Source organism: Moschus berezovskii, chromosome 13, assembly GCF_049115385.1.
Source record: "Moschus berezovskii isolate FMDL1 chromosome 13, NW_MosBer_1.0, whole genome shotgun sequence".
NCBI classification, from domain to species: domain Eukaryota; kingdom Metazoa; phylum Chordata; class Mammalia; order Artiodactyla; family Moschidae; genus Moschus; species Moschus berezovskii.
In genome coordinates, this window is record NC_142472.1 from 33,897,190 (window position 1) to 33,923,097 (window position 25,908).

Below are 25,908 nucleotides of genomic sequence, written 5' to 3' on the forward strand. Positions count from 1 at the left end.
ACAAGTATGAGTACCTACCAAAAGAAAATTCTATTGCCATAAACACAAGTGCAATCAATAATCAGAGCCGTGTGAAAAGCAGTAAATAACTGCTTTGGGAGAATCTGTTTTGTTTTTTCTCATTAGGGTAGATAACAAAATAGTGTATCAATTATGTCTTCATTATAACAAATTTTATGTACTGTCATGTAAGTTATTGCTTATTTTAATAAATAAGATTATTTCTAATCATGGTAGAAATGCAAAACAAAACTAAACCAAACAGAAACACATGCATAATTGGCAAAATAAAAGCAAGGGCGACTGTTAAGGAATATTTGGCAAATAACATACCCATGTTGCTGGATATAAGGGGATGGAAACCGAATTTCATGGGAACACAGTCCCTATTAGTGTATTACCTCCTATACTCAACATCCTTCCCAATAATGAGGCACACACACTGGAGCTATCCTGGGTCCCGAAGCAAAGCGAGACCATAATGGAAGCACACAGCCATGAGGAGTCAGCTTCGATTTCCAGCACACAGAGGTAACAGCAAGTGTCAAGAGACCCTGTCTCCAGAGAAACATTTTAGTGTGACTCCAGATTACTTCTCCCACGAGAAAGGGAACCCTTTACAAAGCTTACCTAAAATGAACCGTATGGACTCAGTTTTAATTTTGTGTTCTGAATTTGACAGAGCACCTCAAGACTGGAAACACGAGCTGATGGAGATAGCATCTCAGGCCACGCAAGGAGAAACTGGACAGGCTCCGGGAGACAGACACTTGATAAGGTTCTTAACGTCTCAGTTCAATTTGTGTGGCTTCTGCTAATGAAAAAGGCCACCTTCAGAGCACTGAGTTAGCTGACGACTTCCTTCTTCACTGGCTAAATTTAGAGAGACGCACTCCATCATAACAACTGAGCCAAGAATGGGAACCGATATTATATGAAGATAAAAGGAAAAACTCCATAAAGAAGCACTCTCTCTTCACTCTTCACGTTTGCTTAGGACATCATCCCAGGGGAAATGAGAGACAGTCACAGGGAAATATGACCCAAGGTGGCTAGGTGTGCGGGGTGACACTGTTGGTGAAAACTATACCCGTGCTCCTCAAGTGTGACCTGTCCTGATTCAATAGCTATGGACATTCAAGAATCTTAAAGCAAGATAAGCTTTTATTAACTGGCCCAAATTAACTGAGCCACATTATTGGGGGTTTCATATTACTTAGATAAACTTTTTGATCGCTACTTGGTTATTTAACGTCCCAGTCTCATGACATAGACTTAACAAAAGACTCTAGATTAGCCTTATTCCAATTTAGGATATCATGTGAGTTAATGCTACCCATGAAAGTTTTATGGGTATTTGTTATTTATATTCTAAGGGGTGGGGGAAGTGGGCAAGAATGAAGACAAGTATGTCAGAAATGGAACAGAGATCTAAGAAGAAACAGAAGAAAAGGAATAGACTAAAGAGGTCCTCTTGAATTTTCTACTATTACTGAATAAACTATACTTGTAAAACTTCCATTTGAGACCCCTATCTGTACCAAGTATCTTTATTTATAGGTAGAGAAAACAGACTCACCCCCCAAAGGAGAAAAAAAGAAAACACTATTCATTTTCTATAAACAGCCAAACTAAGAGGATTTCCTGTATTTTTTGGTTCAGTCTCTAAAGAAAGAACTACATATTAGGAATGTGTCCATATATTTACACAGCACTTCACATTTTTCAAACTAAGTTCACATTCAACATTTCCTGAAATCTTTCTAATAGCCCTGTGAAATCTGTTAGATGGCCCCACTCATAAGACACTAGAAACACATGACATGCCTGACTACAGAGTTAGGTAGGGCTGATGCACTAGGAAGCACTACATCTACTAGATCAAAAACTCTTCCACCACATTCCTTCATTCAACCATTAACAGTGTCTATTATATGTCAGGTTCCCTTCTACAGCTGGTAAGACCAATAGAACAGAGTCCAGTCCTTGGGCAATTTAGATACAACCCTGGTCTCAAAGAAGATGGTCAGTGATGTCTGTTACATGAAGATGCTGATGGGTCAAGAGAGAAATGAAGTCTAAACAAAAAGAAAACACTTTATGACTGAATTACTTGAAACTTCTAAAATACATGGCACACATTACTCCATTTGACCATGCATGCTATTTTATAAATAAAGTTTAAGTTAAAACTGTAATTTCTGATGCCACTTAATTAACTAATAATTAACTATAATTACTCCAATAAGAATTCTTCAGTATGGAGGATTAATTATGATTTCTTCTCTATTCTCTTACAAAACCACCCTAGAACTGCAGCTAACCCAAGTCTAAATCCAGATGGAGAATAGCAGAGGAGATATTATCAGACTAAAAAGAATCATTTATTTAGAAATTTAAAAACCAGATAAACATTAGGTGATGGATCCAGTTGGGTTTCAACATTCTGACGGTCCACAGTGGAGGATAAGTGAGCAAGGACCTGGTAAAGCTCTGAAACTGAAGGTACAGGTACCACAGAGGGTATAGCATTCTACTCTACCCTACCCACAGGGAGTCTGTGGCAGCAGACACAAGATGACTGATGCAAAGTGTATGGGAAAAGTACCAAAACCCTTGGGCTCCCTTTCTGGCTCATGCAGCTGCTCCTCTCCTGCTTTATCAAAGACAGGTTTCATCACTTAAACTTTAAACACAATGCTGCTAGAATAACGATCCTTCACACAAATAAGGGTGCCTTACAAAAAGAAGGATCAAGAGACTATCTGTAAACTAGCTTATAAGCTCCATGAGGACAGACTTCAAATATGTTATGGGCACTTCTGGATCCCCATCACCTACAATAGTTCCCAACATATAGCAGGTCCGTAATAAATGTGTGGCAAGAGTTTAGCAGATGAGCTTTTTAAATCTTCCAAGAAAGTAGAATACGCCCCCAAAAAAATCAAGAATAAAAAAAGGAGAGAAAAATATATAATCTGAACACTAGTCTAGGAAATTCAGCATCTGACAAAAGGAGTAGCTAAAAAGAAAGAACAGAGAAAACTGGACAGGAGGGGTGATTACAAAGAAGCAATGCATGAAATTTTGCAGAGCTAGTTTCCAGATTAGAAGTACCCACTGTCTAGCACCAAAAAAAAAGCAATTTCAAAATACCAGGAAGAAAAGATTCTAAAATATCCAGTGTATTTTACGCAGAGAGATCAAAAATGAGAATGGTATAGGACTCTGACAGCAATCCTCACGCTAAAACACAATATGATATTACCTTCTCAACTGCTGGAAATGGTTTCTAACCAAAAAATCTAAATGCAGCCCAAAGAACAGTCAAGTGTAAAAGACAGGTACAACAGAGTCATTTTCAGACATATGACATTCTCAGCGTTTACCTCCCACGTATCTTCTTTCCTCTCCTGCTCCCCACAAAAAGCAACAGCAGAATACACTTCACTAAACTAGGGAAGTCAAGGGAAAGTCTCCACTATTAGCAATATGACACGGAAGACACGATGCGGAATTCCCAGGATGAGGGCAAGAGGAAGTCCCACCATGATAGATGCGCACAGGCCTACAGAGAACAGACAAAGCTGAGGGGAGAACGGAGGGCGCTCCCAGGAGGAAGAGTTACGCCTAATGAAAACCCTTGGTGGGTGTCCTTATCTAACCGTACTGTGAAGGCTTCATTTGGAGAGTCCGAGGATAAACTAATTACAATGGTTACTAACTCTAGGAAAAACAGAGTTAAATAACACAAAAAAGAAACAGTGGTAAAATATTGCATGGCTTAGACATGACTCTTGCTATCATAATCAGTACTGATGTATCCTAAGATTGGTAAAAGCTACATGGGAGAATATGTCAAGAAAAATAGCTGGGGAGGGTGAGAGCCGGGAGTTAAAAATGAAACCGTCACCACTCAAAGCAGAAAGCCAACCAATAATGACTAAAGTGGAAAACTCAGGCAACAGCCATAAAACCACGGAATTTAAAGAGAGGGTAGACAACAAAACCAGAGGAGCTTTTAAGAGACTGCATCTGGGTAATAAAACGGGCATGGGACAATGGGGTGGGAACTTGCTATTTTCCTTATTATGTCTAGAGGACTAATACTTACTAAACTACAGACGTATTGTGCTAACATATTAAGCTTCAAAAATTGTTCTTCATCCATTGGACCACCTATTCTAATCCATTTCTTCTTATCTCACAATGGGATTATGGATCATGGATCTCTGGAACAAAAGCATTTAATGTCACAGCAAAAGAGGATTTAGATTTATATACAAATTTAGTAAAAGACTAATTTTGGATTTGAAAAGCTAGTTCTTTGGTCAAATACTTTCATATGAAAGTTAAATTATACTATGTATAAAACTGTAATTCATGTCCTCCTGACTTCACAATTCTGCTTGAGCCCCTCGCCAATGAAACGAAACCTAGATATAACAGGACACGAGACAAAATCTCGGAGAAGGCAATGGCATCCCACTCCAGTACTCTTGCCTGGAAAATCCCATGGATGGAGGAGCCTGGTAGGCTGCAGTCTGTGGGGTCACGAAGAGTCAGACACGACTGAGCGATTTCACTTTCACTTTTCACTTTCACGCATTGGAGAAGGAAATGGCAACCCACTCCACTGTTCTTGCCTGGAGAATCCCAGGGACGGCAGAGCCTTGTGGGCTGCCGTCTATGGGGTCACACAGAGTTGGACACGACTGACGTGACTTAGCAGCAGCAGCAGATAAAATCTAGATAATATCTAGATAAAATATCTAGAGTAGAAAACTAGATGAAAAACTAGCTAATAAATCTAAAATCTCAAAAATAACCACTGATTATGATTATTTTTCAGTAACAATATAAAATTGTGTTAAATCACCTGTGTGCAAGTGAACTAAAGCAGGGGTCAGCAAACCTATGACCTGCGTGGCCCAAATCCATCCTGCCTCTTTTTATAATACCACCAACTATGAATACTTTTACCATTAAAAGGTAAAAAGCAAAATTTAAAAAACAGTGTATTTCTTGACACATGAAAAAAAAAAAAATCCCATGGAAACTCAATTCTCTGTTCACAGCCTTGTTCACTAATGTTTGTATATATAGCTGTTTTCTAGGGATGGCAGAATTGGATGGCCCATAAAGCCTAAAATATTTCCTGTCTGATCCCTTTCATACTGTTGATCCCTGAACTTTAAGGATTCTAATTCTGAATTATATTTTTTATTTCAAATGAAACTGAGCCAAATGCACACATGAAAACATACACAAAAGAAGTCCTTGATCAGAGGTGTCTGAAAAGGAAACTTAAGGATACAACCCTTGAAAGAGAAAAGCCCAGAGAGCTTGCTGATCTGCTCAGGGCCATTCAGGGAAATGGGACCAGAATCAAAAGAAGAGTCTTGGCCATCCTCTTACACATGCATCTGTCACCAAAGTTTTAACCCTAAGAAAAAGAAATGTAAAAAGCCAAAATGGTTGTCCGAGGAGGCCTTACAAACAGCTGAGAAAAGAAGAGAAGAGAAAGAAAGGGGAAAAGGAAAGATAAATCCATTTGAATGCAAATTTCAAAGAATAGCAAGGAGAAATAAGAAAGCCTTCCTCAGTGATTAATGCAAAGAAATAGAGGAAAAACAGAATGGGAAAGACTAGAGATCTGTTCAAGAAAACTAGAGATACCAAGGGAACATTTCATGCAAAGATGGGTTCAATAAAGGACAGGAATGGTATGGACCTAACAGAAGCAGAAGATATTAAGAACAGGTGGCAAGAATACACAGAAGAACTGTACAAAAAAGATCTTCACGACCTAGATAATCATGAAGGTATGATCACTCATCTAGAGCCAGACATCCTGAAATGTGAAGTCAAGCATCACTACGAACAAAGCTAGTGGAGGTGATGGAATTCCAGTTGAGCTATTTCAAATCCTAAAAGACGATGCTGTGAAAGTGCTGCACTCAATATGCCAGCAAATTTGGAAAACACAGCAGTGGCCACAGGACTGGAAAAGGTCAGTTTTCATTCTAATCCCAAAGAAAGGCAATGCCAAAGAATGTTCAAATTACCACACAATTGCACTCATCTCACACAGTAGCAAAGTAATGCTTAAAATTCAAGCCAGGCTTCAACAGTACATGAACCATGAACTTCCAGATGTTCAAGCTGGATTTAGAAAAGGCCGAGGAACCAGAGATCAAATTGTCAACATCCCCTGGATCATCAAAAAAGCAAGAGAGTTCCAGAAAAACATCTACTTCTGCTTTATTGACTATGCCAAAGCCTTTGACTGCGTAGATCACAACAAACTGTGGAAAATTCTTAAAGAGATGGGAATACAGACCACCTGACCTGCCTCCTGAGAAATCTGTATGCAGGTCAAGAAGCAACAGTTAGAATTGGGCATGGAACAACAGACTGGTTCCAAATCGGGAAAGGAGTACGTCAAGGCTATATATTGTCACTCTGCTTATTTAACTTATATGCAGAGTACATCATGAGAAATGCCAGGCTGGATGAAGCACAAGCTTGAATCAAGATTTCTGGGAGAAATATCAATAACCTCAGATATGCAGATGACACCACCCTGATGGCAGAAAGTGAAGAGGAAATAAAAAGCCTCCTGATGAAAGTGAAAGAGGAGAGTGAAAAAGTTGGCTTAAAGCTCAACATTCAGAAAACTAAGATCATGGCATCTGGCCCCATCACTTCATGGCAAATAGATGGGGAAACAATGGAAACAGTGACAAACTTTATTTTCTTGGACTCCAAAATCACTGCAGATGGTGACTGAAGCCATGAAATTAAAAGACGCATGCTCCTTGGAAGAAAAGCTATGACCAACCTAGACAACATATTAAAAAGCAGGGACATTACTTGGCCAACAAAGGTCCATTCTAGTCAAAGCTATGGTTTTTCCAGTAGTCGTGTATGGATGTGAGAGTTGGACTATAAAGAAAGCTAAGTGCTGAAGAACTGATGCTTTTGAACTGTGGTGTTGGAGAAGACTCTTGAGAGTCCCTTGGACTACAAGGAGATCCAACCAGTCAATACTAAAGGAAATCAGTCCTGAATGATCATTAGGAGGACTGATGTTGAAGCTGAAACGCCAATTCTTTGGCCCCCTGATGTGAAGAACCGAATCACGTGAAAAGACCCTGATGCTGCAAAACACGAGGGCGGGAGGAGAGGGGACCACAGAGGATGAGATGGTTGGATGGCATCACCAATTTGATGGACATGAGTTTGAGTGAGGTCCAAGAGTTGGTGATGGACAGGGAGGCCTGGCATGCCGCAGTCCATGGAGTCACAAAGAGTCAGACACGACTAAGCGACTGAACTAAAATCCTTTGTTCCTACTCCACTCTTCAAACTTTCTATTACTACATCAGTTATTACATTTTAGTTCTGCTAGTAAATGCTAGTAAATCTTGCTGATTTCTAATTTGGCCTTCTCCATAGGTGGCTCAGTGGTAAAGAATCTACCTGCCAATGCAGGAGACTCAGGTTCAATCCCTGGTTTGAAAAGATCCCCTGGAGGAGGAAAACAGCAACCCACTCCAGTATTCTTGCCTGGAGAACCCCATGGACAGTTGAGCCCTAGCGGGCTACATTTCATGGGGTCACAAAGAGTTGGACATGACTGAGCATGATACATTTAAAACGGATGTCTGTCCCCATTTTCTGTTAATTATGCCAGTAAAGCAATATGGAATACTACTTAAGACCAGTCTTCAGTGTCAGCGAGACCCAGGTCCTGGTTCTGCTTCCAAGGACCATTATGTCCTCAATAATACCGTAAACTTCTCTAACCATCCCTTTTCTCACCCCTAAAAGTGAGTGGAGTCACTGCCTCAGATAAGCACAGTTGAAACACAATGAAAGACGCTGAGAACTTAATGTTCTGACTGTTCGAATTAAGAGCTCGAGAAATGCTGTGTTATCATGTCCACATTTTACAAGCATTTGTAACCCTTCAAGAGTTTCATAGGCTGGGTTCTCAAACCTCAACGTGCTTAGGAATTGCACTGGTGACCTTGTCAATGTAGATTCTCTTGGCCCTACTCCCAACTACTCTGATTCTTTCATCTGGAGGGTTAACATTAATGCTTAACCCCGTTTTCAAGCTCCAGTGTGATCTGGACATGAGTGATCCATGGAATAAAGTGTTCCTCAATAATGAAACACATACCAAAAGCATAGGAAACAAGCAAAAGTCTCAGTAATCACAGCCTTAAGTACTAGCCTCCTTTATCAAAATAGCCAAGAGCTGAGTACTGCTCAGTCCTTTTGCTTTTTCTTTCCCTGCTACAACTATCCTAATTGTTTTTTAAACGTATGTTGGGCTCCAGAATTAACGTTACATAGGATATGAAGACTATCTCGTAGTTTATAAAGGTTAGGAATTCCAGTTACACATCCAAGTAAACATTTAGAGAACTCAAACAGTCTGTACCCAGATCCCAGTAGAACCCCAGTTTGCTACCTTGGAATTCAGCCACAAAATCTTATAACCATCCAAAGACAGTGTAACACTGACCCATTTTATTTAGTGGTATGTTTGTAAACAAAGAAAAACACAGAAAAATATGTATTCCTACAACACTAAAAGGAGCTGAAAACAAGCACAGGCTTAAATATATTCTACACTGAGAAATCCTCTTGCGTAAACATGTGAAGTGAATTGCATGCAACACCCGCCCCTCAGGGTAAGGTGTTTCAGTTAAGCATCTACTCCAAAACCAGCAACAAGACCCAGTGGACAGTGGCAGGAGTTTGAGGAGGTGGGTAGACGGGTCGCCGCGGTTACCTTGCTCCAGTCTAAAGCACAGGGAACGCCTTGCCGCTTCCATCTCCGGAGTCGGGTTATCTAGGACATGTCTACACCACTGCAAAGGGCTCAGGGATTTCTCTGATGACGGGAATGTCTTTGAAGAGCCAACGTACAACCTTAAAAAAAGAAATCTACATTATAGGGATTATATAGCTATATAGAGATTACCTCTCTTCTACTTGAAAAAACAACATGTATTTAACAGTTTCTATAACTTAACATTTAATTATTTCAAAATACCGAAGTTATTTTTAACAGACAAACATCCCGGAGTAGAAGATGACACCTTTTGTAGCTTGGTGGCCAGGAGAACTTCAAAAAACTACGGAACATTGTCTCAGCGGGTCAGAGATCTGAGGCTTTTGTTACTGAACTAACCTCGAAGGGGCCGCCGTGATGATTTGACCAGCTCACCTGCATTTCTGGAAATGAACATTTTCATCTCATCTCTTTGATGACAGCATTTTTCTGTGACCTTGGGCTAATGCATATAAACATGATGTGGCAAACAAGGCAAATCTGATTTGCATTTAAAAAAATAAGTCTAAAAACAAATGAAAGTCAGCTATGTGTTGATTCTCTCAACCCTTAAACACATCAGGTATGTCCCCTGTCTCAGATCTATACTAAATTTGGTAGGTCCTTACTCCTTAATTAAAACCTGACCGCTTTCAAAAATCTGTTTTGGGGAAGAGCTCACTCCAGCACCCACACTATTATGCAGAAGTGGGCAGGATAACCACCCCAGAGGCACTACAAGTCATAAGATGGATTTTTCTCTCCTGGATGTACTGTTCAAAGGTACATTTTAGAATATTTTCCAGTGATAGGGCAATACAAAAAGCTTTATCTTCAGGCTTAGCCAGCAGTTGACTAAAAAAAGGAAGAAAGAAAATTACAATCACAGGCTCCAGTAATTGACCTTGCTATATAAAGCTGTATTCTAATTACAAATCTCATTAAAGTAAAACTCTTTCAAGCAAAGTTACCATAATTCTAATGCAGTGGTATTCCTGAAATAACACACTTTGTTACTCATTCTTTCACGTTACAGTCTGGTCCACCACCTATTAGAGTAATTTATCCCAGATGGTTGGGGAATGTACTATTTAGCAAATTACCCGTACAGTTCACGGTTGGCAAGCTTTTTTCTATAAAGGGCCAGCTAGTAAATATATAGGCTTTGGGGCCACAGTCTCTGTCAAAACTACTTAATTCTGCCTCTGCAACCCCAAAATATCACAGAAGATAAATACCAAGTATGGCTGTGTTCCTATAAACTTTATTTATAGATATGGAATGCTGAATTCCCCATAATTTTCACATGTCACAAAACAGTATTCTTTTGATTTTTCCCAATCATTTAAAAATGCAAAAATCTAAGCTGATCATCTAGATTTTAAACCAGGGAGTAGGTCCAATATGCCCATGGGACACGGTTTGCTGACTCCTGTTAGGACGGTTCTAAAATACCTCTTTTAATCAATTTAATAGTACTCCTAATATATCATTCTTCCCTTAGAATGTGGCCCACAGTCCTGCCTTCATTGACAGTATATTGGTTAGTTCAAAATTCTTATTCCTCAGTCCCACCTTGGCCTGCTATGGCAAGATGATTACCAAGCTATGTGGATCCTTGCCTTTCACCCTTCCTTGCTGTCAGAGCCCTAAACTATTACCACAAAGCTCTCGCTATACCCCTAGGTAAACGTTAGTCTAGGCCAATTGTTTTCAATCTTTGACATATCAAAATGTGAGGATTTGTTAAAACACAAATTGCTAACACCTGATCATTGCAGGCAGCTCCAACCTACCTGATTCAGTAGGTCTGGAGTGAGATCAAAGAATCTCAACATCTAACAAGTTCCCAAGTAATGCTGATACTGCCGTCTGGAGACTCTACTTTGAGAGGGATGTGCTGGGCTGAGCCAACTGTGCCAATTCCATTAATCCCATTTGCCCAATGATCAGTTCAGGCACATACCCTGGACACACTGAGCAATAAAAACTAAGGGGAAATACTTTGATGGCATGTGAGCAAGTTTCTCCTCATGTTTAAAGGGGTCACAAAAGACCCACTTATGTTTCCTACAACATGTGCCCCTTAAAAAGAAATACACGTTAAAAGAATAAAACAAACAAAACCTACCCACAAAGAAAAATCAAGGCCCAGAAAGTTTCATTATCTAATTCTACCAAGTATTTGAAGAACAATCCTTCACAAATTCTTTCAAAATAACAGGAGAGACACATCCTAACAGTCTATGAGACCAGCATAGCTATGAAACCTGATACCCAAACCAGATACAGACATTACAAGATAAGAAACTAAAGACCAACGCCCCTTATGAACATAGAAACAATAGGTCTAAATGTTTTAGAGAATTCAGCACAACCATATGTGAAAGGAATACATCATTACCAAGTGAGATTTATCCCAGGAATGAAAGGCTGGCTTAACATTCAAATATCAGTGTAACTTACCACATATACTAAAATAGAAAAACCATATGATAATCTCAAAATACAAAGAAAAACATATGACATCCATTCCTGATAAAAAACTCAGTAAATTGGAAACAGGAGGAAACATCATCAGTCTTATTAAAGACATCTACAAAAAAAGCCTGGAGAAGGAAATGGCAACCCACTCCAGTATTCTCGCCTGGAGAGTCCCATGGACAAAGGAGCCTGGCAGGGTATAGTCCATGGGGTCGCAAGAGCGGACACGATTTCGCAACTAAACCACCACAAAAAAAGGCTCCTTAACGCTGAAAGACTGAACACTTTCCCCTTAATATCAAGAACTATACAAGGTCTGCATGTTCTGACCACTGCAATCAGGCAACAATTTGGCTTGGATGGAAACAAGTATATCTGTTTTATGACATGATCATCTATATAAAACACTGAGGAATAAACAAAGCAAAGTGAAAGTTGCTTAGTCATGTCCAACTCTGCAACTCCATGGACCGTACAGTCCATGGAATTCTCCAGGCCAGAATACTGAAGTGGGTAGCCTTTCCCTTCTGCAGGGGATCTTACCAACCCAGGGATTGAACCCAAGTCTCCTGCATTGCAGGTGGATTCTTTACCAGCTGAGCCACCGGGAAAGCCCAAGAATACTGGAGTGGGTAGCCTATCCCTTCTTCAAGGGATCCTCCTGACCCAGGAGTTGAACCAGGGTCTCCTGCATTGCAGGTGGATTCTTTACCAACTGAGCTATCAGGGAAGCCCGGAATATACAGAAAAATACTAGAATAAGTGTGCTTAGCAGCAAAAGTGTAGAGTACCAGATCAAGTACAAAAGAAAAGAGCAACTAAAAAAAAAAAAATTTGTAACAAGCAGTATTTGATATTTCACTTCCCATTTACAACAGCATAAGAAAAACTATAAGATGCCTAAGGATAAATCTGACGAAAGATGCCAAGACCTTTTCCTTGAAAACTACAATTGTCCTGATAGAAATTTTAAAAGATATATATAGATAGGCCATGTCCATGGGTCAGAAAACTAAATATTATGAAGATGTCACTTAGCACTAAATTGATCCATTGAACAAAATTCCAATCAAAATCGCAGCATGCTTTTTGTAAAAGTTGATTCTAAAATTGAAATGTAAGTGCAAAGATCCTAGAATAGCCAAAACAATGAATTCAGAGAGCTACTGCTAAATAATTAAGACTTATTACAGGACTACAGTAATGAAGACAATTTATCAATAGGATGGCATGAAGATAAATAGATTTATGGAAAAAATAGATGGTCCATAAATAGAAATACAAATACATGGAAAACTGATTTTTGACAAACTACAAAGACAATTCAATGAACAAGAGGCAGTGTTTTGAACAAACAGTGCTGACACACACAAAAAAGTGAGCCTTGATACATACGTGACACAATATCCAAAGTTAACTCAAAACAGATCACAAAAATGTGAAACCTAAACTGTAAAACTTTTAGAAGAAATCATAGACAAAAGTCCTGCTGTTTTTGGGTTGGCAAGTATTACTTAGACACAATTTTTAGACTGAAAGCATGATCTAGAAAAGAAAAAAAAACTGGACTTCACCGAAACTAACAAGTCTCTCTGCTGTTTGAAAGAGACTATTAAGAGAACGAATCACAAACCATGGGTTGGGAGAAAATACTTACAAACCATTTATCAGATAAAAGAACTTACAAGAGGAATATACATGAAATTCTGCAAACTCAATAAGCAACCCAGTTTTTAAAAAATTAACAAAAGATTTAAACAATCATTTCACCAAAGATCTATGGATGGCAAACAGATGTTGAAAAGATGCTCACCATTACTCATTAGGGAAAAATGAGAGCCCCAGTGAGACACTGCTACACAGCTATTAGAAGTCTAAGGAGAAGACTAGCCATAGCAAGCCTTGGTGACAACCTGGTGCAAACAAAACTCTGCTACACTTCCAGAGGAAATATGGCACAACCACTTTGGAAAAGATTCTGGCAGCTTCTTTAAAATTAACATACACCTACTCTCTGATCCAGCCACTCAAAAGTCATAAGTATTTACCAGAAAAACACAAATGCTGCGTGTCCACACAAAGACTTCTTAATAGCCCCAAACTGAAAACCTAAATGTTCATAAAAAGATGAACAGATAAGACAAACCATTATTGTGTCTCTATTGTCTAAAACCCTCACAATAAAAAGAAATGAACTAGTGATTCATGTAACAACACATGAATTTCAAAATGATTAAAGTCCCCTACATCAGAACCTTCAATTCACAAACTTTCAAAGCTGCAAACATGCATTCATATCTAACTAATCAATCACGGTAAGTTATAATAGTTCACGTGACTGGCATACACTGTCAGTGAACGTGCGTGCATCCTCTATAATTGGTTGTTCCTTTGTGTACTTTACTGTGTAGGACTGTATAGAGGACAGCATCTTTAGACCCAGGATGTATGGAAGCAAGTGTAAAAGCAGCAGTGATGTAGCGGGTACTACTAAGAAGTGACAAGCAATAATAGAAACAAAAGTGAAAATAATAGAATGAAGCAAGGCAAAACAACGGCAGAGCCTCTGCGCTGTACTACTGTCCTTTTTAAGGTACTACGCTGAAAGTTTAAAAGCGTTTTTTCTTTTTTATCTATTAACATTATTTCTGTTAAAAGTATTATAAACCTATACAGCTGACAGTGTTAGTTGAGCACCGAGGCTAACTGCTGGACTTACAAATGCACTCTCAGAAAGAACTCATTTATATGTAGGGGACTTGTCATACCTTGATTTAAAGAAGCCAGACCAAACAAAAAAGGACATGCTCTGTGATTTCACTGATAAAATAAAAGTGCAGAAAATGCAAACTAACCTAGACTGACAGAAAACAGACCAGTGGCTGAGTTGGAGGTGGTCAGGCTCAGGAGAAATGAAATACGAGGGGCCACAAGGAAGTCTGGAGCGTTGGAATATATTCAGTACCTTGACTGTGGTGATAGTTTTATGGATTATACACACGTCAACATATACAAAATAGTACATTTTAAATATATACACTTTACAGTTCACTTACACAGTAATGAATCTTTATTAAAAATGTCACAAGACAATAAGCAGCTGACTGCATCCTGTCCTTCAGTGAGCCCGGAGCTGCCATCTATCAGGCAGGTGCCACAGCCCCCACAGACATGAGCCACAACACTAGTCACTGTGCAACTTTCATATATTTCAGTTTCTTTTAAAAAAATTTCCTCACTGCTTCATACACACACAAGTTCATGCATTGTCTGAGCCTTGACTTGTTTACAAACCTCTCTCAGCGCCCATGTGAAGTGCTGCTCTGCACATCACCTCCAGCGTCTCCCAGGACAACTGCTCCTTCCTCCTGCCGCTAGAAACCTCCAACCAGCCTGCTTCGGGATTTCACACACTCCCACCAGTCTGGGGTTTTTTATTTTGGTAGCGTGTTTTGCTTTTCGCTTGCAGGGGATCCCCTTAGAAAGACGTCCTTAATCTCTCTAGGCCCACGTAATCTGGTTCTCTCATTTGACCACATGGCCTTACAGCAGACTGAAAAGCAGCACTCATGTCCCAGAGGCATTTGTGACTGCTCTGGAACCCACTCTGCCATGGTCACGTACAGGGAGTTATCTCTTTCGTCTTCCGTTGTCCATTCGTGCTTTCTGCTACTATGTCTCACCCCTATCCTGCAGTTCATAGAATATGGAGGTGAGCCTATGACTGAAAGCAAAGAATTCGCTTGAAAGTCTGGCAGAAGGAAAAACTGGGACCTCAGATCACCTCCTCTACTCCATACTCACAGCCCCACCACTCCTCCACCACAACCTAAGACCAGAGGCTTACTGTGTGGATAAGGGTGACCCAGAGAAACTCTGAATTCAGGCACACCAAACTTAGCTGAAAGAGAGGAAGCACCTCACTGAACCAGAGGGACTAACTGAAAATCTTCTTGCTAACTTGCCCTGTTTTCCCCTTTACATTCCTAAAACTGACTGCCTTCTATCTCCCAGGAGTACAGAAAGTTTGTGTTTGGAGACACAGATGAACCCAAGAGAAGACCTAGAGGTAATGAAACCTGAACTGACCACCCACCGCATCTCTAGTAAAGTCAAAGAGCTCCACCCACACAGAGCCTTGACAGATCAACTTCAATACCACCTTTGGGTACAAACAGACAACAAAAGGCAGATATGGAATATTCCTTTTAAGTAAAACCATGAGACTAAACGTAGAAGGGGAGAAAAGAACTGAAGAGAAAAACAATGCAGGTAACAGATGAAAAGCCCAAGACATCATCTGAGAAAAAAATGTATTCACAAGACAAAGCCAGGATATTTACAAAGTAGCAGCTCCTTCTTTCTTGGCAAATGAAACGATTAAACTGTTAATAGAAGAAATATTCAATAAGTGAGCTCGAAAGATCAAGTTGAGGAAGTCTTCCAGGAGCAAAACACAAAGATTAACAACAGGAGGTGAGGGATAAGAAAATTAAATGATTGTACCTGGCAGGGCCCATCCGACTATTTTAAGTTCTAAACAACATGAACATGCAGAAAGTTTTTGTAAAGGCCAAAAATTTTCCAAAGTTGAAGGCAGGCCATCAAGTTCCCGATTGAAGGCACCCACAAACGCCCAGTGCAACAAGTGAACAGACAGACCCATACAAAGAACACAATGACACTTAAGAGTCCTAGGGATAAAGAAAGAAAACTAAAGAAAAAGTCACAAAGAATTAACCATCCAAATCACAGTGCACTTCAACAGCTGTGAAACAATAAAAACTGAAACAATGGAACAGGGCCCCTAAACATGAAGAAAAATAACTGACTTAGACTTTTATAGCCAGCCCAACTATGAATCTTATATGAGAATAGAATACGGACATTTTCAAATACACAAGATTTCAAAGTCCTTTTCAAGCATGTCCTCAGAAAGCTTCTGAGGCTGCACCCCACCCACAAGAATAAATGAAATTCTGAGACAAAGGTTTATGAAACAGGAGACCAATACTAGCAAGAAACCGAAGGAATTACCAATGACAACAGCACTGTGCATCTAGTCTAAGGAGCCAACAGTAAAGGGTGGAGCAATGGAATGAAGGGTTCTAGAAGGGATGGCACTACAAAGCAAATTTTTAAAACAGATTTAAGGTACTATCAAATATTTTTGACCTTCTTGAGAAACTTTATGATTCCAGGAGCATGTTTAGAGAAGTAATTAGTAACAAGGGATTAAAGAAAGTGAAAAGAAAAGAGAGAGCCTGTTACTAACTCTTGGGAAAAACAAAGATTAGAGAAAATGAATGTAACATGCAATTAACAGGGCTCAGCTAGTAACAGTAATAACTAACAACTTAAGGGAAAAAACTATGAAAACCATTATGAGAAAGGAAAGAACATATGGCGGATGAAGGGAAGAGTGATTAGTCTTCATTTTCTAAAACAAGTCTATAGCTTTTTAAGATCATATAGTACAAAGACTTTAGAAACAAAGAATGAAGAAACTGCTAAAGGAGTATACAGCAGTAACTATATGGAAGACTCAGGGGTAGGAGACAGTTGAAGACTGTTGCTTTCTGTAATAGGCCTCTCTATAGATGAGTTTTTTTGTATTATTTACATCTTATTTATTGTATTATTTTGACAAAACTTTAGAAGCACTATGAAAATATATGGCATGAAGACAGAAGATCATTTTTAAATCAGCCTCTAAACAAAGTTTCCAGGATAGTTTTGAGCCAACTATCTCTCTGGCTAGGCCTAGAACTGGATTTAAAAGGAAGTAAAGGGCAATTAGTTATGAAGCCATGTGGTTACAAACTCCCTGAGTATGTCTCCAAAATTACATAAGCAAGGTAAAACCTGTGTTTCTCGTAAATGGCTCTTATCTTCTAAAAAGTCATAAAGTTCACCTCATCATTACAATGCCAGCAAAACTTACAATATCCTAATTTGCCACTGTTAATACAACATACCTCCTACCAATTGCTCTTTCACCTTCTAATGTTTCATTGGTGGTATGTTAGAATCTGGCAAGAATATCTAAAAAGCTTTAGTCTAATACAAATATTAGAAAAGCTATCATTTAAAATGTCACACACTAATTTTCCTTCTCCTCTCTTCAAACCTTCCAAAAGTAATAATTCAAAGTCTACCATAATAACCCTTAATGCTTCAAATGTATTTCAGAATGTCTAGAAAAACTGTCTTGGCTAATCTAAACGTTTGGTTTTGAAAACAACCTTTTTACAGATAATCAAAAATAAATGTTACAGCACAACAATTACATGCATATCACAGACCTGTCATGGAAAAGGAAAATGTGTCAATTTTCAGACAAGCCATTTTAAGAGGCTTCAGTCACTAGAAGTTTTATAATAAGGAAGGTAAAACACGGTAGCTGATTAGCACAATCAATCAATCTTTAGTCAGCTTAGATCCACTAGCACCTGCTAGGGTTAAGCTGGTCAGAAACCTACCCCCACTAAACTGTTTAAAAGGATACATGAAGTCTAAATTTTAGTTATTGAAGGGTCCTAAAGCAGACACTCCCTCTCCCTCCACATTTAGATCTAAACTCTATTTCAACCTCTCCCTGCAGGGTTTTCAAAGTTATTCACTTAAAAAGGCACATCAGCACAGACTTCAGTCAACTCCCCGTGCTCTGAGAAAACACTGCATATTTTTCAATTAGCATTGTCAGAAAGTGAAGTACCCTCTGGTCTTTTCACTGAAAATCAATTATGGGGAAAAAAAAAAAGCTTAGGTGGTCTAATTTAGCTGTGCCATATGTATAGCACAAGGTGTTCAACAGCTTTGATGCAAAACTGGCAATGATTTTAGCCAGCTGTCCAGGGTCTTGATGTTACACAAGGAGGATGAATATCTCATTCACTAAGCTTTCTGCAATTTGTATGTACCACCATTTTACCCTTGTATCATTAAGAACTTTTCTCCTGTCCTTCCCAACTGAGCAAGATAAAATCCCTGCCACATCCCTTTTACATAAACCCCAGTACTCTAATTGCCACTCCACTAAAATAAACGCTTCCTTATATGGTTATATTTTATATCAGCTGGCACGTTTTAATCTTGGCATTGTCTGAATACGCTCATCTTCTTGTTGAGGTGTGCAGGTCCTGAGATACCCCAGTGCTTCACTATCCTCAGGGAACTGTGCTCTTCTACTTGTTTTTCCAAATCCATTTTGCTTTAAAATACAACAAATCGGGAGTTAGAAAATTCTAACTTTAGCCATAATGTACAAGTGCACTTACTATTTCAATGCAGGACATATACACATAAAACTGAAATAAGTTTAATCAAGCCATGTTTGTATTATAAGATACAAGGCACTCTGATCCTGATTTTATAGTCTATTGCACTTCATTAAAAAATAATACAGGTCAGTCCATGAAATGGACTTCACAGCCTACTAACAGGTCACAACCATGCCTGGAGGAAAAAATAATCAATGGTGTAAATGCTTTTGAATCCACGTAATCTGAATTTTAGTCAATTCTTTCAGCAAATAACTGAAGAAGTTCACGTAAGTTATTTTTCCATGGAGCTTCAGTCCCTTAACACTGAAATAGGTCACAGAAAGGTCTAGTATGCACTTAATGACTTACTGTTCCCATCGCCACTTTATACTGGTCTGATTCCCTCTCCTGGTCCTAAGAAGGACCCTGGTACTTTTTAGCCTGGGGACACTGGGACAGAGCCCTTTAAAACATTCTTCTGTACAGACCAGCAAATCATCCATGCGTGAACTTTCAGTCCTTTTGAGCTTTTAATTTGCTGCTGCTGATCAGTTTCTCCACTGTACTTTCTAGTCTGTTGTCCCCTGGAGAGCTAAGGCTGTCAAGTTCATAATATGATGGCATCAACAGTAGAGCAGGATGCTAAGTTTACTATAGGATTATAATAACTGGACTTAAGAGTTAAGATTCTGAAACCACCATCGACTTAATTTTCACACATTTAATTCTAGCAGAACTGTGCTAAAATAACCAGACTACACTGAGGCAAAGTTAAACACTTTAAAATTCAACTAAGATAAGAATTTGAAGAAATAAGACAATTGTTTTGTTTCAAAGCTTTTTTTCAAAACAAAAAGCAGAACACATCGTTCTTACATCCAATTTTTTTTAATCATCAGAAGATGCTTTTAGGTTAAATGATTTGTTTGGAAAAAAAGGCCTATGAGATCTGACTGATTAATAAACTATCACCAAGCAAATATTATTCTGTTATTCACTGTTTTCTACGCATAACTCAAGCCAAATTTTGCCTAGGTTGTAATAGAAGATGAACAGTTATATTCTAAGATTTTATTTGAAGTAGACTTACTTAAAAGAACTTCTAAAATGTTCAGTGAGTAACCTACATTTGTGAACTTTCTTTCCTGAACTTTCTTCTCTACGACATTTAAGCAGGAAGTACTATTCTAAATAATCAATTTGTTTAACCCATTAGGATGAAGTCATGATAACAATGCAAGAAAAATTGTAGGTAATAAAAGTTAACAGTAAGTTATTCCTTAACAGTGTTACTTTAATAACAAATCTAAAAAGAAAAGATACAAATGAACTTACAAAACAAGAAGAGGCTTATAGACTTAGAAAACCAACTGATGATTGCCGGGACAAAGGGATAGTTGGGGAGTTTGGGAAGGTCATGTACACACTGCTATATTCAAAATGGATAACCAACAAGGACCTGCTGTATAAGACATAGAACTTTACTCAATGTTATGTGTCAGCCTGGACAGGAAGTGGGTTTGGGGGAGAAGGGATCCATGTGAAGGCTGAGCCCCTTCACTGTATACCTGAAACTACCACAAAATGTTAATCGGCTGTAATCCAATTCCATTCCATTCCATCGCTCAGTCGTGTTCGACTCTTTGCGACCCCGTGGACTGTAGACTACTAGGCTTCTCCGTCTGTGGGATTCTCCAGACAAGAATACTGGAGTGGGTTACCATTTCCTTCTCCAGGGGATCTTCCCGACCCAGGGATCGAACCCAGATCTCCTGCATTGGAGGCAGATGCTTTAACCTCTGAGCCACCAGGGAAGTCAAAATAAAAAGTTTAAAGTGTGGGGGAAAAAAATGATCCAACTGTTTGCACAGGGGGACAAATTGGCAAGATACATCCAATGAAAGCTAAGTGTAAAAATACTGATGTGTACATTTGCATGTTAATTTGTATAATTATCTTGAAGGTTAACAGGGTTAACTCAGTCACAGTAGTAAATTAAGGACAAAAGGGAAGACCTTTGTGACTTTATATTCATTTCTGTGTTTTGTCTTTTACCATGAATATGTAAAATTTTTAAATATTTTTAAAATAATCAAGTACATATTTTGTCAACTTCAATTGTTTCTTAATAAAGAGGGGTGGGAAGTGAAGCTGCTCTCCTACAAACAGATCAGGGAAGCCAAATGACATCACCAGGATGGGACATGAGGTTTATATGGATGAAGGAACATCAGAGAACTCTACAAGCATCAACAAGTGGGCTTAGTTTTGAAAAGTAAATCCCACTGACTGCTTGTTCAGCAATAAACCAAGTACTGCAATACAAAAATCTCAATGTATAAAAGTGCTATGATAGGAAGTTTTCTATAAATCAGGTGACAACAAAATTGAAATCCATCCCACTAAGATTAACAACCCCTCCCTGTTTTTCCACTTGGGATTCTAACCCTCGTTTGTTCTAATGAAGATACTTTAAACAGTGTGCCATTTGTCTTTAGAAACATCTGTAAAGTGTCAAGGCATTGATTTATTCATTCACCTATATACTTGATGAGTGAAATTAGTAAATCCTGCTACAACCCTAACCTGGTTAGATTTGCTTCAAGTCATCTTAAGTGCTAATTGGCTAATCTCACTAAGTAGGTGATTTTTTTGAGTTACTTTAAAGTTGTTTTGACAAAAATTTAACTACAAAAGGAAACCCTAGGTATCAAAATACTAGCAACAGTTGGAGGATAACAATATAGTTGAAATCAATTTAATAAAAAAAATTACAATTATATTCACAATGTAAATCTAATACACTTGTAAAATAGTAAGTGTATCATAATAAGTTTTAAAATGCTAATAGTTTTAAAGCACAGGATCGATCCCATCCAAAATACAGTTAAGTTTCCTTCTATTATTTAAGTACACATCTCCAGAAAAGGCCAAGTGGGGACTAAATCAATCTAAAATAATTTGAAAGTGGTGAAAGGGCTTACCGTTACTAGAACTACCTTAAGAACCACCATGAAGGCATTTTTCTGGTGCCGTATTCAGGCTGAATTTGAGGTTACAATACAGCCTGGACTTTACAAAAATGAAGGTGTATCTTCTAAAGAACGGCTTAAAGTTCCAGAAAGCAGTGAGTGGCTTCAATATTTACAACCTGTGCCTCCTGCCCAGCTGCCTGAAAGTACTCAGAAGGAGGATGACTACGCCCATTTATAAAAAGAGCTCCAAGTATTTTGACTCTGAGTCAAGTCAATTAGTGACCCTTACAGTCACAGTTCTCACCATAAGAGTGCGGAAAAAAAGGAACCAACAAGGTTCTCCATCTCTCATTCCCTCCTGAGCAATCATGGAACAGAAACACAAAGAAAGTGAGAAAAACCCAGCTTGAAGACAGGAAGAGGACTTGAGATTAAAGAGAAAAGGACTGCATCTATTCTTCATGCCACTGCTAAGTAGAGGTGAGTGCTGTTCATTCACCAGGCCTGAACCTAAGTCCCACCTGATCTGAAGGGTCTACTCATCTGACCACATCACACTGCCTCTAGTGACCGAGGACAACGTGAACCAACCAAAAGGCATGAAGTCACTACTCCATGAGCAAGCACCATTAAAAATAAATCAGAGCTACAACCACTACCGCCTCCAGGTACTCACTGATCTGTGAAAATAGAGCTAACAGATTTCAACCGAATATCCGCTGCCAGCCTCAAGTTTTCTGATAACTTGAAGTTCCTGAAAAAAATAAATAAAAGCAGCTTCTCTAAGCTCACTTTTCTTCAATCACCAATTTATTTTTTTAAGCCAGTTCTTCGGGTCCTAGGTAACAGAGTGCCTTCACGCTGCTCACACCATTCCCCGAAAAGCTTTTTTTAAAAAAATAAATAAATAAAAGACACATTACTGATAGGAAAGCCAGTGAGTTCAGCACACTGAAAAGCAAGTCAGTCTCTGAAGTGAGAAGCTATCAAAGAAGATGCAGCGAATGAAGACAATCGACAGACAGAACGAACCTCTTAAAGAAAGAGCCATCACTAGGTGGCTTCGGGTACCAAGGAGGTAGGGACAGCACGCCAGTGCTGCCCAGTCTTGGCTTGGGAGAACAGTAACAGCGCAGATAGAGGCCAACCTCTACCCATCCCCCAAAAGACTGAAGAAAAAAAAAGTAGGATTGAGTGACAAAAAGACAGCGTGGATTTTGCAGTTAATGCTAACGAGGAGCTTGGTACCCAATCGTCAGCAAAGAAGACAAAACAAGGAGATGAAAAGGACCAGCTCATCCCCAGACAACGGGTCAGCCTGTTGATGGATCAGCCTGAGCTGTAAGAAAATAGGTTTCCACCCTGGTCAACAGCCTGTGCTCATCGCCAAGCTCAGCACCAGCCAGGTCACCCCATGTATGGACCATGGCCGTGGTCCGCCGTCTCCCGCCCAGCCCTCGCCCTCCCCGGGGGTCGCAGCGGAGCTCGGCAATACCAGCTGTAGTCGTCCTCGTCCCGCCAGGCGGCCAGGCTCTCCAGGTCCAGCGGCTCCACCTCGTCCAGCAGCGTGGGGGGCGGCGAGGGGGGCACGGCGGCGGCCCCCGGCGGGGTCCCCGCACCCCCGGGCTCCGGGCCGCCGCCGCCGCCGCCGCCCGCGCCGAAGAAGCCCGCCGCAGGCTTGAAGTAGACGAAGGGCGCCTCGGGGGGCTGCGCCAGGCTGCAGAGCAGGGAGGGCGCCGGGCTGGGCAGGCAGTAGGTCCCCGGGAAAGCGGAGCTGGAGCCGCCGCCGCCCCCCGCGGCCAAGGCCAGCCCCAGCCCCAGGCCCCCCGAGGCGGCGGCGGCCGGAGGGCTCCGCGGGGCCAAGGGGCTGCAGGCCCCGGCGGGCGGCGGCGCGGCGGGCGGCGGCGGCGGCGGCGACAGGAGCAGCAGGTGCGGGGCGGCGGCCGCGGTGGCCGTCTGGCTCCGCAGCTGCTCGTTCTGCTTCTCCAGCATGCGCACCAGCTCCTTCAGCTTCTTCACCTCCAGCTCGGTGTTCACCACCTGCCCGGAGCCCGCTCCGGAGCCGCCCCCCGCCGAAGCGCATTTCACCTGCTCCGCCATCATCGTGGGCCCCGAGGGCGCCTCGGACGCCCGGGGAGCGGCTGGGGGCGTGCCGAAGCGCCGGCTCCTCGCGCCGCAGGGAGAAGCTGCTGCTGCCTCCCTACCGCCCCGGCCCGGACGGCCGGCCACGCTAGGCGGAGGCCGAGCGGGCGACTCGCATCAGCACCCGGGCCCAGCCTCCGGCCGAGGCAGCCGCCGCCGAGCCGCTCTGCACATGCTCAGAGCGTCCCTCCAGTCCCCCGGGCGCCGCGGAGGCTCCGGGTTTTAGCCGCGGCCCCCGGGCGGGGCGGGGCGCGGGCGCTGGGTGGGCGGGGCCGGGGTTAGGACCGGCCTTTGAGGTGGGGGCCCGAGGCGCTCGCGAGGGGCGGGGCGCGGGCCCGGGTCCCTGGGCCGCCGCCCCCGCCCACGCTACCCAATCCCAGGTGCCTGATTGGACCCGGCCTGCACTCCCGCCACGGGCACTTCCTCCAGCCGCTGCCGCGGAGCGAACTGCGCCGACTTGGGAGCCAGGGGCGGGGTTCCAAAAAAGCAGGCGCTGCAGGTGCCTGCTTTGGCGGGTGCAGCGAATGCCCGCGGGTTTGCTCTTTTGCAAGAGCGCTTGTGCTGAACGACAGCATCTACTAGCCACTAGCTGATTAAACCAATAGAAATCCAAAAGGCCAGGGAACGTGGAGTACCAAAAAGTAAAAACGTGGAGCGGAAAGGCTTTGAGATGATGCTGTTAAGCCCCTAATTGGTAATGCAAAAACAGCGGTGAGAGAGCGGAGAGTCCAGGAGAAAGAAAAGCGCCCTCTCCCTAAGAGGGGGAGAGTGACCAGCTGGTAAAGAGCCGAGTGTTCAGCTTATTCTAAAGTCGTCCGATTTGAACTGTTCTGCTACCACCAATGTTTAACACGAAAAAGAGCATGTTTATACCATCTATATATTCATACATTCATCAAACAAAAGATCTTTGAGCTCCTAACTCTGCGCCAGATACCGTTCTAAGAGTTGGCCAAGCATTCAAGTGAACAAAACAGACAAAACGTCATTGTGGGAGAAACATGAGTAAAATTGAATGATGTTCCATCTGTTAAATAATTTACAAGCTCTTAGGTCAGACTTGCTGCGGTGGGGGTGGGGAAGGAAAAGCAGAAAAACCCCTGTCTCTCCTGCGAACGGCCTTTTCTTCCATCTTCTGGAAATGATCAATGGATCTGCTTTTAAACGGGGTTGGGGGAAGATTCATAAGCAGAAAAATTGAGTCAAGTTTCATTCCGTTAATCCTGACGTAGCATTTGGGGGTGTTCAACACGGAGAAAAGTCTGAGGGCTTTATTATAAGACGCTTCCGCAGAACTGGCTGGCATCCTCCGATGATACAGTATCTAGTGAAGCTCTGGGACTTTTCCATACCAGTCTGTGTGACCATGCACCGCACCCCTCTGGAACGGCTCCCATATTGTATGGTTTTATGACAGACACAGATACAGCTCTGCGCCTTCCTGCTCAGAAACACTTGTGTCTTGTCAGTTGCCCATTTATATCTCCAACTTCTGTGTGTATGGAGGGCGATCTCCATTTCACTTGCTTGGTGAGATCTTCCGTAAATCAGATAAATATGTGTAATTGGTTCCCTGAGTCTTCCTACCAAGCGTCCCAGCTTGCTAGACCACCAGGACCACCTGTATCACCCATCACCTTTCCAAGTTTCAGTCTAGCTTCTCGATATTCTGGTTATTACTAAAACCTGGAGAAGTGGAGTGATTCTACTGAAAGTCCTAAAGTAAAGAATCTATGGAAGGATTTTCCGCATGCTCAGTGGCAGATGCAGAGAGCAGCATCCTTGCAACACAAAGAAGGGGAGACAACAGATACAATGGGAACAAAGACCTGCTGGGTTCCACGTTAGCAAAAGAAATCGGGAATGGGCGCAGAAGAGCGAAGACAGTGAGAATTACGACGCAAAGAAAAGGAGTCATTTTTCTGCAAAATTTATACACTCTGGAGAAGGAGAGAAAAAAATCCCGCTCCTCCCCCATATACTCAGTAAGGTGTATAGAATATATCCAAGCAATCAGTAGTCAAGCCTGAGAACTGTTTTCCAAGTAGCAATTAGTATTTTAAAGTATCTTTGTTGTTTCCAAAGAGAGCATTCCTTGAAATTTAGACCTCGCAGAGAGATGAAACTGTCCCATCCTAAATTTCTATTCTGCATTCTTCTTCCAAAAAGAAAAATTTGCCCTCTTCCTGTT

General features: G+C 41.2%; 1 protein-coding gene across 2 annotated transcripts in view; it reads right to left on the reverse strand.

Annotated features, from left to right (window-relative positions):
• The window catches only part of SLAIN1 (SLAIN family member 1), a 55,006-nt gene extending 31,097 nt beyond the window's left edge, over positions 1-23,909 (reverse strand). Inside the window, exons 1-2 of one of the 2 annotated variants that reach the window (XM_088842667.1) lie at positions 23,071-23,833; positions 8,810-8,949 (exon numbers count right to left, since the gene is read on the reverse strand). In XM_088842667.1, coding sequence (XP_088698793.1) covers positions 8,810-8,949; positions 23,071-23,678 — 748 coding nt within the window. In that variant the 5' untranslated portion in view covers positions 23,679-23,833. Of the gene's footprint in view, positions 1-8,809; positions 8,950-23,070 lie in introns of both variants that reach the window. The other variant, XM_055426524.2, reaches the window with a different exon arrangement.
• Positions 23,910-25,908: the final 1,999 nt, after the last annotated feature.